The sequence below is a fragment of the Falco peregrinus genome, chromosome W (genome assembly GCF_023634155.1).
Source record: "Falco peregrinus isolate bFalPer1 chromosome W, bFalPer1.pri, whole genome shotgun sequence".
NCBI classification, from domain to species: domain Eukaryota; kingdom Metazoa; phylum Chordata; class Aves; order Falconiformes; family Falconidae; genus Falco; species Falco peregrinus.
The window spans coordinates 14,083,115-14,095,518 of NC_073743.1; the positions used below are offsets into that span (position 1 = coordinate 14,083,115).

The 12,404-nt window shown below is 41.2% G+C and overlaps 1 protein-coding gene across 47 annotated transcripts in view; it reads right to left on the reverse strand.

Annotated features, from left to right (window-relative positions):
- LOC129783139 (CUGBP Elav-like family member 4) overlaps nt 1-12,404 on the reverse strand; it is a 773,173-nt gene that overhangs the window by 286,451 nt on the left and 474,318 nt on the right. The window contains exon 4 of one of the 47 annotated variants that reach the window (XM_055792894.1): nt 9,306-9,311. The exons of the other annotated variants lie outside the window; for them this stretch is intronic. Within the exon in view, the coding sequence (XP_055648869.1) occupies nt 9,306-9,311 (6 nt within the window). The remainder of the gene's footprint in view (nt 1-9,305; nt 9,312-12,404) is intronic. 47 annotated transcript variants of the gene reach the window in all.

Here is a 12,404-nt window from a genome sequence, read left to right on the forward strand (position 1 = left end):
TGTAATAAAACAGGTGACTCAGCAACGTGAAATGTGTTTACGCAATAATCCCAATACAGCAAATAAAATAAAACTAGGAAACATTAGTAGAGGGAATTATCCAGGACAACAGTGGCAAGCTGATTTTCCGAACTCCCAAAAAAAGTGGGGTACCAATATTTATTAGTTATGTCTGATATGTTTTCAGGTTGGCCAAAAACCTTTCCTTGTCGAACAAATAAAGCAAGAGAGGTAACGAAGGGATTGTTAAATGAGATTATCCTCCGCTTTGGGGTTCCGGCAACAATCTCTTCCAGGAGAGACTCACACTTTTGTGCCAAAATAGTACAACAAGTGAGTACAGGATTGGGCATAGATTGGCAATTACATACTCCTTATTACTTCAATGTTCTGTTTGGTGCTGTCGAAGAATGATCAGAGAGCATAATGATAGTTTTTAGAACAGGGGGGATTGAATAATGAGCTACGTACAATGAGTGATGAATGGTATACTACTTTTTTAGAAAATGATGTGCTTATATATAATTGTCCAAAGTTGGGAGGTGTTCAAGGACCCTTATTGTCAACATGATGAATACACCAAGACCCTTAGTGTCAGCACCAGGGATGTGCTAGACACAAGGTCCTTGTATTCGTTATCTTTATAAGGGCCATCTGGTCCTAAGTTTCTGTTGTGTCTATAACGCTACCTAAACAAGGAATTTGAATCATGCTCATTAGTCTATCGAGGAACAGAGTCTGCGCAGAAACAAGAAAGTAAAAAAGGTTCACTGGAGGAAGACTCCTGATCTCCATCCTGAAGACCCCCAGAAGACCACTCCTCAAGGACATTGCGCAGGAGCGAAATATGTAAATGAATTCCCAGAATTGTAATGAATATGTAAATGATTTCCTGATGGAAACCATAATTGGTGGGATACTCTCTTTGGCTGGTCACCTTCTGCAAAAGGAATTCTTAACGCTGTGGTACACCCAATTGTGATCTTATTGATCAGTTTAGGAATTTCCTTAATACTAACCATTATGTTACATTTGTGGGTTTGGAGAATGTTTAAAAGGGTAACGCTTATGTATGATGCTTTATATCATTCGGGAAGACTGCTTAAGTAAAAGAATTTACTTAGTTTGATAGAAAAGGGGGGATTGATATGGAGAAATAGTGTGAAATGGGGACAATGGACATCGATTCTGATTGTATATGTCTGCTTAAGGAATGTGGGTATGGTGACTAGTCATGGGTGTGGTGTCTGGTCACATAGGCACACAGCTTTGAGAAGATGCCTACAGTTTTGAGGAGACGCCTGCCCTTCTTCCTCTAACAAAGGGGCTATTTAAAAAAAGATGAGAAAAGGATGAGAGACATTCCAATGTTATCTAGAGGGAGGGAGTGCTAAGTCTTCTTGCTGGAGAGGATCAGATGGTCACAAGGACATGAATCACCTCTCCTTGCTGGAGAAGATTGGATGGTCACAAGAACATGAATCACCTACAAACCTGCAAGACCACCACATTCCAGGCAAAGGACTGATAAGCTAATTAACATAGGAAGCGAGAGTAAGTGGGTTTAGGTAACGAATATGTATAGGCGTTAATTGAATATTCATTTGTTTTATTGTATAAATGTGAGATGGTTCCTCACTTTAGTAATGCACGCTTGTGGAGGAGCGATCCCCCGTGCATCTGCACGCAATAAACATACCTACTTTATAACTTTTGAGTTATAGAGTCTAATTCCGTACATCAGCCCAACCTTTTAATGGGCAACTTTTCCCAGTAAAGTGCCTAAATGTTGATTAAAAGACATTTTCCTTCCTCTAAAAATAAGTGTGATTTTCAGCAAAACTCCTTAATCTTGTGCTGTCAAAAAAACCCTTATTTTAATTGAAAACTTGAATTACCAAATGGTAAGCTTAATACTAATCATCTATTTGTAATGCCCACCTAAGCAATCTATCCATTAATGTTCTATAAGGCAGTGAGTCTGCTACCCTATGTAAATACAGGTAACTTTCAAAGAAATTCAGGAAAATTAATAACAGGATAAAATCAAGAAATAACAAACATTTTTTCCTTTTCTGAATTGGGGCCAAAGGTGCAAGATTTTTGGTGAACTGTGCCTCGAAGAACTAAACTGAGGAACAAGAAAAAGCCATTTCTCAGCTCAGGCTCACTGCAACTTTCCATCTCCATAATTATGGAGATACCAGAATGCTGTGCTATGATTTTGTCTTTTTACAGATTTTTTTGGATTTTCTTTTTTACCCTTTTTATGATAACCCTTTCATCCCTGCAGCTTTGCCTGCATTTCACTCTTCTAGTGCAATAGCCTAGTGCTTTCTTCAACAATCAAAGCCAATTTAAACATAAATATATATATTTAAATACTGAAACAAGAAATTTGCACAATTTCCACCAAGATATTCCTTGGCATTGGGAGATGTATTGAAACCAGCATTTTGCCTTGAACTGCTTTGGTTTTGACAATAAAGTGTGGGATCCATCTCCTCCAACAAAGGGTGTTTAAAAGTAAGATGTCTAAGCTGGTCATCCTAGGGTTCCTTTATTGTTATTTTTGTATATGTAAATAGCTCTTGAGGACAGGTCATCTGGCTTTTCTTACACATTTATCTTTGGCTGTAATGAAATGGTCTCTGGAGGTGGCTGTTTTTATGTACTGATTATAAGGAAAGCCTGGCATGACTCACCCAGATTAGACATCTGGTTTACACCTAAATCAGGGAAGATGAACCCTTCCCCTACTGGATTGGTAGAAAATGCCCCAAGCCCTGTTATTGGCATACCTATGATCATCCCTGTGTTAGAACCTCTAGTATCTGCCGACTCCTGGACATTGTTAATGGGAAAATTAGACCATGTCTTTATATCTAAGAGCAGTGGGGAGAAAACTGTACGATGTTACCTGCATTGCTTAACTTGCTTAGAAGTGCTGCTGAAGGGCCAGAACATATGGAGACTGCTTTCAACCAAGTCATCAGAGAGTGCACTGGAAACGTACTATATTTGTCTCTAAAAACCTCTTTTCCATTTCTGTCTCAGGTTTATTTCCCCAGAGTTTGTAACAGCCAGGTTCTAATTTTGGATATGTTACTATCTTTTATTGAGACAGTCACCAAGAATATGAGATTTACATTAAGATTTTGGATGTGGGAATAAGCAACAAATAAATTTTTGAAAGTAATTTGAGCAAAACTGAGTAGCTGATATATTCAGGCCACAAAAATTTTCACCTGAAACAAGACAACCTCTAAAACAAATACACCAGCCTAGAAGAAAAGAGCCGCCTTGTACTGGAGGGATGATTGGGTCACTGAGCATAGCAGTATTCATTATATATATATAGAAAAACGTAAGAGGAAGGATAACAAGGGAGATCTTATGTGGTCTAGCGAGAAGAAGGGTATAGAGGGAAGTACTGAGGACGCTTGAGTTATTCTGACTTATTGAGATCTTAAATGAAAACTAATGGGAGTCCAGAAAGATGAGGGATGAGAGCAGAAAACTCAGTCAGTTTGGCAACTCTGATGTCAGCTCAGCCCACAGCAATTCTGAAAATGACCTCAGGCTGGAGATCTCCAGCTGTGACTCTGGCGAAGATGGTCTGCCTTGATGTCAGTGGAGGACAAATGGAAAGAGCAATGGCTGATATTTCCACCCCTGCATTTACTCCTCAAAAACCCCTCCAACTCTTCTGTTCTAAGGCAAAATATAAAACTTGCTATTTCCCTCCTCCTTCTGTAGAAAGGGTGGAGTGACTTTGTGAAAACAGATGCCTGAAGGAAAGGTTCTCACATTTTGAGACCTGCAGAGCCATTTTTTTTCCCACAAGCACCCCGTGCTGACCTGATTCTCCTCCCATGGAGAGGGCTGATAACAATCCCTCCTGAGTCAAGTGAGGACAGACTGGGCAGCACACAAGGCCTTTAGAAAGTTCTGCTGATCTTATGTGTAGCTGCTCAGCAGGAGAGGAGGTCCCGGCAGGACCTCAGTGGCTACATCTACATTATGCTGAAAGAGTACCATCTGGAGCAGCAGGAAACATGGCATCATCTACCTCCTGCCGACTGCCTGCCCGTGGAGAGTTTGTTTTGCCTGTGGAGAGATTGTTTGGGCCTGCCTGGTAGCTCACTAACCCTCCAGGTATTCCTGGGCATGTGAAGACTTGCGCAGTGAGAGCAGAGTATACTTGACAGACCTTAAGCCGTTCTTGCAGGCTCATTAATTGCAGAGACTGATTTCCTGGTCTAAAGCTCTCAGGGCTAACCTTAACAGCTACCATAGACATCTAACATCAATTATGCAATTCCACCTGTTCACAAGCAGTTCTTCCCCTCTGTTGGCCGAGAAAGCATTTTTACATCTGCATCCACCTGGGTCATTCCTCCCTCCTTCCCTTTACCCAGCTATGCAAAATTGTGCACATCAGAGAAGGAAAAGCTGATTTACCATAACAGGTCAGAGTGTGGGTACATAGCATAAAATATGCTGTTTATGACAGAGAAAGCCATCCAACCATTTTGATAGTTTTTCTCCCAGGGGATTAAAATACCTCCTTCATCTCAGCAGAGCACCTGCATATGGAAAGAGCCTGAATTATAATCTACCTTTTTCTTCAGTGTCTTCAAAACACTGCTTCCTCTCATGGGCAAAGCCAGACATAATCCTGGATTCAGTGTTCCCTCTCAGTACTGCTCAGTTCATTATCTTGCCTTGTTTGTTCTACTTACTTGTTGTACCCCTGACATGAAAATAAACAAACTCTCTGGAGTCAGGGAGCATCCTACATGCTGCGGTAAGTGGAGCTTTGCCTGCACCCTGATTCTCCTAGGCAGTCATCAGTGTCAGCTGGCTAATGGGTTCATGGTAGTTCCCTAACCACAGCATCTGAACACCTCTCCACCTTTAGCTAGCCAGCTAGCTCACATTGAGTTTTGTCTTTTAAATAGTTGATATTAGCTAAGGTAAATAAATGTCATCCTAATTGACTGGATCAAGGTAACCCAGGTAATCTGTGATAAAATAAAACATAGCATTTACACCAGAGGCCAATGTCCTCCGAAGCCTCAGGTTCATGCCACAATGTGAAATAAAAATACATCAGGGGTTACCAAATAGAAAGACACCAGCTTCGGCTCAGGAATCTTTTGAACTGCAAATCATGCGAGATGGGATGAATATTTTAGGGAAGAATCACTGTCTTCTTGCCCTGATTTTATATTTTTTCTTGGGCATATACTCTTGGCCATAATGAAAGACAGGATACCAGGCAAGGCAGATGTTTGGGTTGCTCCAGCTTTGCCATTCATGTGTTCCTTCCTATCTCAAGACCTCTGATTAGTCACTTAGGTCCAGCTTTTTAGTGGCAACATTGTTCCCAACTTCCTTGACCAACATCACATTGGAAGGCCCTAAAAAGTATGAGAATTAATTTAAAATTGCTGAAGTGAAATTTCTGCACATTGGCCTGTCCACCCCCCTGCCTCACCCCCCTAGATTCATGGCTGCTACAACTAATTTCAACAGCAGGCTATGAAACTTTTTCAGGAGCTGTGTCTGATCAGTTGCTAGTGTTTAAAAAAAAAGGGGGGAACGTGAAATAAATTCATACAATAAATAAGGCAGCTGAAATCTAAATTTACTCATGGATAGACAGTAAGCTGCAAAAATATAAAAAATTGTTGGATAAATTATTCATTGCAAATTATTTGTTCATATTGATGGTCATAAAATTATATAATACATTTTACAAAGTTTAGTCACAGTATTTGACTCTAGCCCTGTACTACAGAGAAAGTCCCAGTAGGTTGGTATTTGGGATGAATGACACACCTGCGCCCCCACTGATGGGATCTGGGAGTGTCCAGCACCTCCTAATTGAACCTGGGAGATAGAGTACTATACAGGTAGCTCATTGCCTCTGGAAGGGATGGTTTCATTTGCCCTTTGGGGATCTGAGGATATTCCTCCCCCCACCCCAGCAGAAAAAGAGTGAGTGTGGAGACCACCACTCTGTCACATTTCAAATGTTTTAAGTCACGCAAATCCACTTCAGCTTTGTGTCAAGGGGCTCTGTTCAAAGTAGGCTGTGTTGTAACACCTCCTGCTTGGACATATCTATGGCCCTTTATGCCAGATTAATTCAGGCACTAGAGGAAGACTGTTGTGATTTGCTGTCACCTCACAGTGGTCCCATTTTATAGGTCGGTTTGTTCCAGCAGACAAAATGGAGAGTAGGAGTGTGTTGCCTGACTTCCTCCTGTCTCTGTCCTCCTCTCTCAAATACACACCTGGGACCTTTTCCCTGTATAACACAATAAATTTGCCTCTACACAAGGGAGGGACATTGAGCTATGTTGATAATTCATGGTTAGGTAGATTCTTTGTGCTCACTTTGTATTGTGATTTATAGAGGGGTTGGACCTAATTTGATAAGCACAAAAGCCATGTCAGCTGTCAGTTTGCTGCAATTGGTTCTACTTCTAATGGCCAAAAGCACTGAAAATACCCTTTATTTTGAAAAAGAGAAATACAGCATAGTCCCTAACAACATACAGCAAAATGTACCAGAGGAGCACACACTTCAGTGCAGTGAGTCCCATACCAGACTTTTATATTCCATACATAGGCCAAAGCAACTGGAGATGCCTTTGATTAACATATAGAAACAATCACATGCACATACATATATATATATCTGTCTGTGTGTGCACGTGTACAAAGGCCAGTGTGTCCTGGTTTCAGCTGAGATAGAGGTAATTTTCTTCTTAGTAGCTGGTGCAGTGCTGTGTTTTGGATTTGGTGAGAGAACTATGTCAATAACAGACTGATGGTTTTAGTTGTTGCTGGGTGATGTTTATACTAAATCAAGGACTTTTCAGTTTCCTGGGCCCTGCCAGCCAGAGGGCTGGAGGGGCACAGGAAATTGGGAGGGGACACAGCCAGGACAGGTGACCCAAACTAGCCAAAGAGGTATTCCATACCATATGATGTCATGCTGAGTATATAAGCTGGGGGAAGAAGGAGGAAGGGGGGGAAACATCTGGCATTATGGTGTTTGCCTTCCCAAGTAACTATTACATGTGATGGAGCCCTGCTTTCCTGGGGATGGCTGAACACCTTCCTGCCAATGGGAAGTGGTGAATTAACTCCTTGCTTTGCTTGCGCAGCTTTTGCTTTACCTATTAAATTGTTTTTATCTCAACCCTTGAGTTTTACATTCCTTTCCAATTCTCCTCCCTATCCCTCTGGGTGAGGGGGAGTGAGCAAGCAGCTGTGTGGTACTTATTTACCAGCTGGAGTTAAACCATGACATATTACAAAAAGTTGCAGACCTCAGAGAGTAAAAATCCATGTTACAAAAGCAGAGAGAAAGATAGGTGGTTCTACTCCGCTCTATTCAGCATCTTACCTACTACTTTCATCACTGTAGCATTTATTTCTCTCTTGGATTTTTTTCTTGCTTTTAAGGCTTGATTTGAGGCCAGGTTTTCTAATTAGTTTAGTAATAGGATCAAAGGATAAGAATCATCATCTGCTTAATGAAAACAATAGGATTTCCAATTCCACGATGGTATCTGGCAGGGAAGGAAGATTGTTGGGCTCCTTAGCTACATCATAGAAGAGCGATGGGAGGAACAATAGAGAAGGAAACCTTATCTAACCAGATTCCAGCAAAATTTTATGTCTTCCCAAACCCCTGACAATTATTTTATTTTGGCAGCAAAAAAAAGAAGAAAAAAAAAAAGGGAGAGGAGGGCAGGGCAAGCACCATCATGTGAGAAGGCAGGATGTATTTATCCTCCTCCTAGAATGAGCCCCAGCTGTGTGTTGGAGGGTGTGTGTGTGGGGTGGTGAAGGCAGGTGGTAGTCTGACAGACAGCATATTGGAATGAAGTGGTGTACATCCAAGGCAGCTCCTCTCCTGCCCCATTTGTTCCATCTCTTGACAGAACCCATTAAGCCAAACAGTAAGCTAACTTGTTTGCAGAGACTTGTGGGTTATTGCAAGGGAGTGGATGCTTACACAGCTCTGCTTTCCTCTGGTCCCTTGCAGGGGGTGGTGGGGGTGGTTGAAACAATTTAGTGTTTGCAAGGACTCTGCAGGTGCAGTTTTAAAGGAGGGAGAACAATTTGAGATTTGCAGCTTAAGACCCTGGAGATGGTTTTGGACTTCCAAAAGCCACAAAACTTACTTCCCTAAATAGAGATAACACTTTAATATGACTGAGAATATAAAGAACTAAAAAGCTCAGCCACTTTTGTAAATCTTTGCATGTGAATGTCTGTTCTGTAAACCATCAGTCCTAAGTTAGGAAGAGAGATTTCAAAGAAACTTTGACTGCTGAACAGACTCCTGAAGAGATCACCGTTCCCCTGTCATGGATCTCTGTACAACCATGGACCTTGGATGTTGACCTCAGCATTGATCCACACAGGGTCATATAACTGGACATGTCCATACTACCAAGCACCCAGAAATCTCAGACAAATGTCCAGCAGCCTCAAATTCTATTTCCACACAGAAACAAACGAGATAATTAAGGGGAAATGTGGAAGTATGGTGATCCTGCCTAACGAGGGATGATGGGGCTTCTGCTTTCTCCTTTTTGGCTGTTTTTGAAATACCACCAGACCTCTATGCTCCTCGTTAGGAGCCTCACTCCCTTTGAAAAACTGGACCTGTATGGTCTGTGCATGAGGTGGCATCTGAGCCCATTCTCCATAAGACACAGCAAGACAGAGGAGGTTATGTCCCCAGCCTTAGACATTGGATTTATCTTTGCAACCACCACTCTTTAAGAGAACGGTCCATGCTAGCAGAATATTTGTATTGTTTAATGTTGAAATCAGTCTTTTCCTCCTAGGAAAGTTATAGATACAGAAGGGTAAATGAGCTAAGCAGTGGCAGAGCAAAAGGAGAGACACCAAGTCCACAGCCCTAGAGAACAAGCTAAGCAAAGAACAACTCGCTCAGGCCTTTAGTGCAGCATCCTCTCCCTGACCAGCTACTTGGCCTTCCAGCAGAGTTCATTAATCCTTTGCTTTGATGAATCTTTAACCTTGGCAATAACTAGCAGATCATGGTGATTAAATTCATGCAATTAAATATTTAATTTATAAATAAATAATAATAAAAAATAAAGACTTATCTGCAAAAGAGCAATAAGGCAGCTCCAGGGGGGGTTGTTATTGCCAATTAATCACACTCTTGGGACTGAAGAGGAGCTCCACTGCTCCTTGTAACTTTAATTGCTCTATGGGTGCAATTGTCCATACATCCCCCCTACCTCTCCCTGTCCAGCTAGACTTTACGGCTTAATTCCAGGGTAGGCTTTCTAGTTTTTTAACTTCTGTTGCTCTCAGCTACCCTCCCTGTGATCCAGGCTGGGGATGGAGACCAGTAAAACTAATCCTTCCCCTCTTGTGCATGTTCTCTCTGGCTAGCTGCAATGCAAGTGCATTCACACCTGCTTTCATGCACACAGATCCAGGCTGCCAGTGAGGACGCTCAGGAGAAGCCCCATACTGCAGTAAGTCAATACATGAGCACTATCTTTTTCAGTAGGCTCTGCAGCTCATGTCCAAGAAAGCACATAATTCTCCTACTGGGGACAAAGGCTTTGATGAGTAAAAACTCCTTAACACTGTGGCTTTATTATCTGTATCTATCAGCTAAACCATGTCAAAGCATGGACCCAAGCACTGTGTTGTGGCCATACAGATTGCTATGGGCCAAGCATACTTTCCAGGAAGAAATTTAAATTCACTCACCCTGTTCTGAGTGGAAGAGATTTTAGGTAGGTGGATAAAAGCTGTACTGTGTCACTTGTACCTTGGGCCAGAAAATGGGCATTGGCTGATTTACTTTACTAGTGTAAATATATGTTTTAAGATTGCATCATGTGGTAATGATAACGACAGCGAGACATGAAAGTTTAAAGATAGCATTATCTTCTTCAGTCCTGCTAACAGCTCACTGTGACTCTTCTGTATCTTACAGTTAATTTTCTTATTTCTTTCCCCTATCTTCCCTCCTTCCCAAATCCCAGATAACATGCACTATGTAATTTTTCACTGGATGCTTGGAAATGGGTTTGAAAAGAGTAAGATCCTGTTTAGAGGACCTGCAGGACTTATATTCAGTGCCGCCTCTGCTCCAGCCTGACTAAATGTTCAGCAGCGCAGCAAGTGAGTGAATGAGTGGTTGTAAAACCATGATGCAATGCCTGCCTGTCACATCTGATTTAGCAAAGTTGATGGTCCTACCAAAAAAAAAAAAAAGAAAAAAAGCATAACCAGTGCTTCTGTGTTGTACCTGAAACCTTAACAGAGGACAGTATTGAAGCAGTACAGCCAGCACATCCATCTTAGGCACATCAGACCAAATGGAAATCCATGGCCAACAGATACACAAAGCCTAAATACTTCAGTGTCAGTAAGACAGATTCAGCCTTATGACAGGGAAGCTGGTGAGGCACAGAACTGGGGTCATAAATCTGGTGTATGGAGTTTGCTAAAGGCAGGTCTGACCAGGCGATGGGATTCATGACTGGCTTAGCTGAGTGAGGCATAAGAAATTAGGAAATGCAGGTCTTTTGAACATACACTGATTTTACCACTAAATTAATCAAGATCTTTTTTTCCAGAACTTTGATATATGTCTCATTGGTAATTTAATAAACTATAATAGCATATTGGGAGGATTCGCTAAAGGGAGGGAAAGGACAGGGAACAGAGACTGAAAAGTATTTGCATTTATATATCTCAAAGTGACTTACCCTGGTGGTTAGGATAATGAAGCACCCCAAGTCCAATATGAGTGTTAAAAATATGTGGCCTGAATCAGAGACATGCAAAGGAGCAATGGTATATTGATTTGTATCCACTTGCCTCATATCAGAAAAAAAGTCACTAAAAATGATAACTTCCCATCTGATTACCTCATGATGTTGAGAGGTTTCTGTCACTTTGGAGACCAATTTGTAAGAGTTTGGCAATGTGGTGTCCTTGTCAGGACTATATTTGCTAAGTTCAGGCTCAGCTTTGTCCCTGAGTCCTTCTGAATCTGGATAACGTTTACTTCTTAGCTGGTGTAAAAGACATTTTACATATGTTTTACCCTGAACAAAACAATGTCTTTTTAATAAAGGGAAGAAAAAGCCAATGTAACAGGGAAATTGATACTTCTGTATTGGTCCTGTTGGGTCCAGAAGAGAAAAGATGAGTGATGCAGTAGAGAGAGGGTAGAAAAGAAAGCAAGGAAATCATAGCAAATTTGTCAAACTAGCTTATTTCTCCATCATTCCCAGATTTATCTTTTTCCCTCTTTTTCCTATTACTAGGCACATTAAGATGAAGGCAGTGTCCTTTCTGAGGTGCACTCCTATGAATATTGCTAGTGGAGCATCTCTGAGTGCCTCACTGATATGACTACACAAAGATTTACAGAAAGCTTGTGAGAGGAGTCAATATCATTAAGGATGACGGTACGTTACGATACATTTTCTAAAGCTCCATCTATGTTACAATTAACTTCCAATTCCAATCCAGTATTTGGCCTTCCAAGGTACACATTTGCTTTTCTTTGCATGTAGTAATGATTTTCTGTCCCTGGTCCCGACTTTCTACTGGTGTAAATCTATACAGAGCCTGCTCCAGCTCATTTTACACCAGCCCATCATCTTAGACTCTCTCTGATATTTGTTGTCTGGTGGTGTTGCGGGTCATTAAGATAGATGCTTGTGGCTACCTCAGGCGGATGTCAGTGTTGGGAAAATATGTTTCCTTATGTATGATTTGCTGCACTCAGTGGGATCTTTCAAGGTGGGAAAGACTATCTGAATTCAAAGTGGAATTGAGTGCACAGACTGTCACAACTGTTGGGCTAGAGGGCACCTAGAAAGAGCTCATTTTTCTTGTGAGAAGACAGAATCAGCTATATCTGTGTTGTTCTGGACAAAAGTTTGTCTATCCTGCTCTTGCAGGTCTGTAGTCCTGGAAATGCTGTGCCCTGCATGAACAAAGAATTTCAGCTTTTCATTGACTTTGCCATTGTACAGTCTGGTGTTTGCAGCAGTAAATTTTACTTCACCATAAAGTTTACAACCTTTATTGATTTTTTTTTTAAAACTAGTACCTGCAGTCCTGTAATGAAGAGCACATTATACTCTTCTTTTTACAATAAGTTTCAAATCATCAAAATCACTGGACCTCTATCTCCTGCATTCCTCAGCTCTTGGAGGAATAAAAATAGTGAACAAATAAAGCAAGACATAATGCAAAATCAAAGAATGACATAGGTGTCTGTTAAAAAAAACCAAAAAACAAACCCTCAAGATTTTAAGTAGATTGTTGTGCTTCTGTAAAGCTCAACTCATTTTAAACGG